At 27.7% G+C, this 3,368-nt stretch overlaps 1 protein-coding gene across 1 annotated transcript in view; it reads right to left on the reverse strand.

Moving 5' to 3' along the window:
• LOC117179779 (nephrin-like) overlaps positions 1-3,368 on the reverse strand; it is a 628,567-nt gene that overhangs the window by 198,193 nt on the left and 427,006 nt on the right. The window contains exon 2 of the mRNA XM_033371879.1: positions 2,450-2,594. Within this exon, the coding sequence (XP_033227770.1) occupies positions 2,450-2,594 (145 nt within the window). The remainder of the gene's footprint in view (positions 1-2,449; positions 2,595-3,368) is intronic.

Here is a 3,368-nt window from a genome sequence, read left to right on the forward strand (position 1 = left end):
TTAGTAGACAATTTGATTTGATACTATCTTTACTACTTATATTATAAAAATGATCTTAGGTAGAATCAGGAATTTAAGCCCCGTCAGTAGAAAATGTATTTTTAAGATGAGCTCATATTCAGTATTTTGTAATAATAAAACCCTTTACTATAGATTGATCAGAGAAAAAATACCAACTAAATAAGCGAATAATCATGTCAGTAATATTCATTCATAATTCAAGCAATTTTTCCAATGCTTCATGAATTTTTGGGCTTATATATTTTGCACTTAATATGTGTGAATTAAATGGAAATTATCCATGAAATAGCGTGACCATTTCGTAAATCTTATCATAGAGAAAATATCAAATAACCTGACGTGTCCAAAGTCAATTACTCCTCAATTTTCATGTATCAACTTTTTTACTGTTAATCTTCATAAGTAATTCTGGTCAGAGGTATAATTTATTTTACATTTGTAATATAATACGTCATTTCAAAGGTACTTGGTTTTTAACTACAGACTAGTAGCGAAGTCAAATAAAAAAATCAAAGATGTATATCTTGTACGACTCTCAAAATTAACTTAGCTACATTTGCTTCAATTTGAGCAGAATTGGGTTGAGATTCAGATATCACTGTCTGAATTTCAGAATTGAATCTTAAATTTAAACAAATTTTTGTTAACGGGATATTAATTCTACTTACATGCAGACAAATTTTACTGCACTTAATGCCAAAGATTTTAAAATGAAAAATTCCATTTCGATGTATTTCGAATTCAAAAATATAATAATTCTAGACTCAAACCATTTAAACTGGAATAATCTTTTATTTAAAGCCTTAAAGTTTGATTATTTTGAAAAGAAATACGTAAAAATTGTATAGTTTCTACATTAAAGCGTTAAGAATAGTACAATAGGAAATTAAAAGCACCATTACGGCCGTACAAACTAAAAAGATACGTAAGTGACATTACTGCTTAGAGTGATTCTCTTAAGCGTGGCAATGAAAAAGTCGACCTAAGCGGCAATGTCACTTCAGTATCTTTTTAGTTAGTACGGCAGATTATTCCTTCTAGAAGTTAAAACTTTAAGCTTTTTGAATTTAAATAATTCATGTTTTACTGAGAATTTAGTTAAAATTTCTAATTTTTTAAGCATCTAATTTGAAATTGCATAACTTGTGGGTTGGCATCTCTAAAAATTAATAAAAACACTAGAAATCTGTTTATATCTTCTCTTCTTTTTTTACAAAATACCAAAATTTTCAAATTTAAAGTTTTTGCTATAGAAAAATAATAACAAATTAGAAATTCAACAAAAAATTAAAATTAATCTAGGATAAATAATATTGAAGTTTCTAAAGTTTTTCAGCCTGAAGATAAAAAACTTCATAATTTTTAGGGCTATGGTTTGGGAAGTGTTTAATTAGAAATGCATATTATTTGAAAATTTTCTAACCCTCAAACATACAAATTTGAATTTGGTTGACTTTAATTTATATACTTCAAAAGCATGAAATTCCAGCTTACTTATTGTTTTATTTTGAATACTTAATTTTTAATATTGAAACTTTACAATTTTTCTATATGTAATTATAGAAATATAATAATAATATAAATAGAAATTATCAAATGCAAATCTATAAAATTCATAAATTAAACCATTTCCTATTCAAAAAATTGAACTATTACCTAAAAACTTATGCAAATTATCATTGTTTTTTGAAAGGAAAATATATAGAATATTTGAGCCAAATATTCAAAATTAAAGAATTTTCCATCAAAAATCATTAGAATTGAAAAATTGAAAAATTGTATATTATAAATCTTGAAAATTGAACTATTTAAAGAAGGATAGTTAATCAATATTTAAATTACTTAAGCTTACTTATTTGTTGCATTTTTTAATACTTAATTTTTTAATATTTAAAATATTCAGCTTTTCTACTTGGAATTATAAAATGGTTTCCTGTTATTATTATTATTATTATTATTATTATTATTATTATTATTATTATAACAAGAAAAAGTGTAATTTTTGTTTCATTTTATTGATAAGTCATACATAGGGAGCAGAAGCGTCTTAAAAATATAAACTCTAATTCTGTTATAATGTATAATGCAATTGGTTAACACGTCCATATTTTAAAATCAGATAGGGAAATTAGCACCAAAAAATTGGTTTTGAGCAAAAAATCGATTAAAAAGCGTCCACACGAATAGACCCTTATTCCAGTAAGAAGTTACTTATATCACAATATAGCTGTAAGAATTTCCGGAATTTCAGACCCAAACGAACCCTCAAAGTAGGAAAAAAAGTTGCCAGGGCATTTTTGAAGTTGGAAAAATCGAAAAACGGGCTGTACTTTAGCAGATGGTTTTCTGCAGTTTTCCCCTCCCATGGCCAAACTTAAATTATTTTTAATTAAAAATACATTATGTTATTAATTAAATCTGGACTCACCTGTAGATGGGGTTGATATCGTTCTTGTACCAAACTACAAGAGTGGCAGAGTCGTTTTGCTTTGGTGGACGAATATCGCACGGCAGTTCTGCAGTTCCCTGAAGAACGGCTCTGGAGAGTAGAGGTGGTCCTGCAACACGAAAAACTGATCGGATAGTCGCCACCTGCACCCAACGTAACTTGAACAAGTTTTTACTACCAGGCTACAATAGCTACGATATTCGCTACCAACACACTTCCTACATAAATTCCGAAATTGTTATACCCAACCTTCCACATAATGGTTTCCCATAAAGGCAAAAAGTACTGAAACACAAAGAAAATTATATAGAAGAACGTTATTTCTTTAATCGTGAATATCTTTTAGATGCTTACATACTTTCCGTAATCATAAATTTTACAATATATAAATTCCACTGTATATTTTCCTATTCTTGATGATATTAATATTGAAACTGAAAGATCAAATTCCTGCCTTTTGAAATTAAATACAGTGTTGGGACAATTTTTGAAAAAAGTTTTCAAACAATAAAATAAGGCTGATATTACTATTGCTTATAATTAAAGAAGTTTTAAATTAAAATTATTTCTTGAAAAAGAGATCCTACTCCGTCTTCACTTCATTGGGAAACGAACCACAAAACTTCTGATTTCCGGCCAGGTGCTTTTTCCAATTAAGCTATTGGAGGGATCAGAATAAGAACTCTTAATTCAAGAACATAACGCTAATTTTTAGCTAGGTGTTAATAGTACAAGTAATTATTTAAAGTTTTAAAATTTATCTGCTATATGTATCATCAGAGATTGTACCTTAACGACAGTAGATCAACCCTTCAAACCATGAAGGCAGAAAATCTACACAATATCGATCAAGTTAAGAATCTTCAATAACAGAAAATGCTTAACGTCTTAATAAGAC

Source organism: Belonocnema kinseyi, chromosome 9 (assembly GCF_010883055.1).
Source record: "Belonocnema kinseyi isolate 2016_QV_RU_SX_M_011 chromosome 9, B_treatae_v1, whole genome shotgun sequence".
NCBI lineage: Eukaryota > Metazoa > Arthropoda > Insecta > Hymenoptera > Cynipidae > Belonocnema > Belonocnema kinseyi.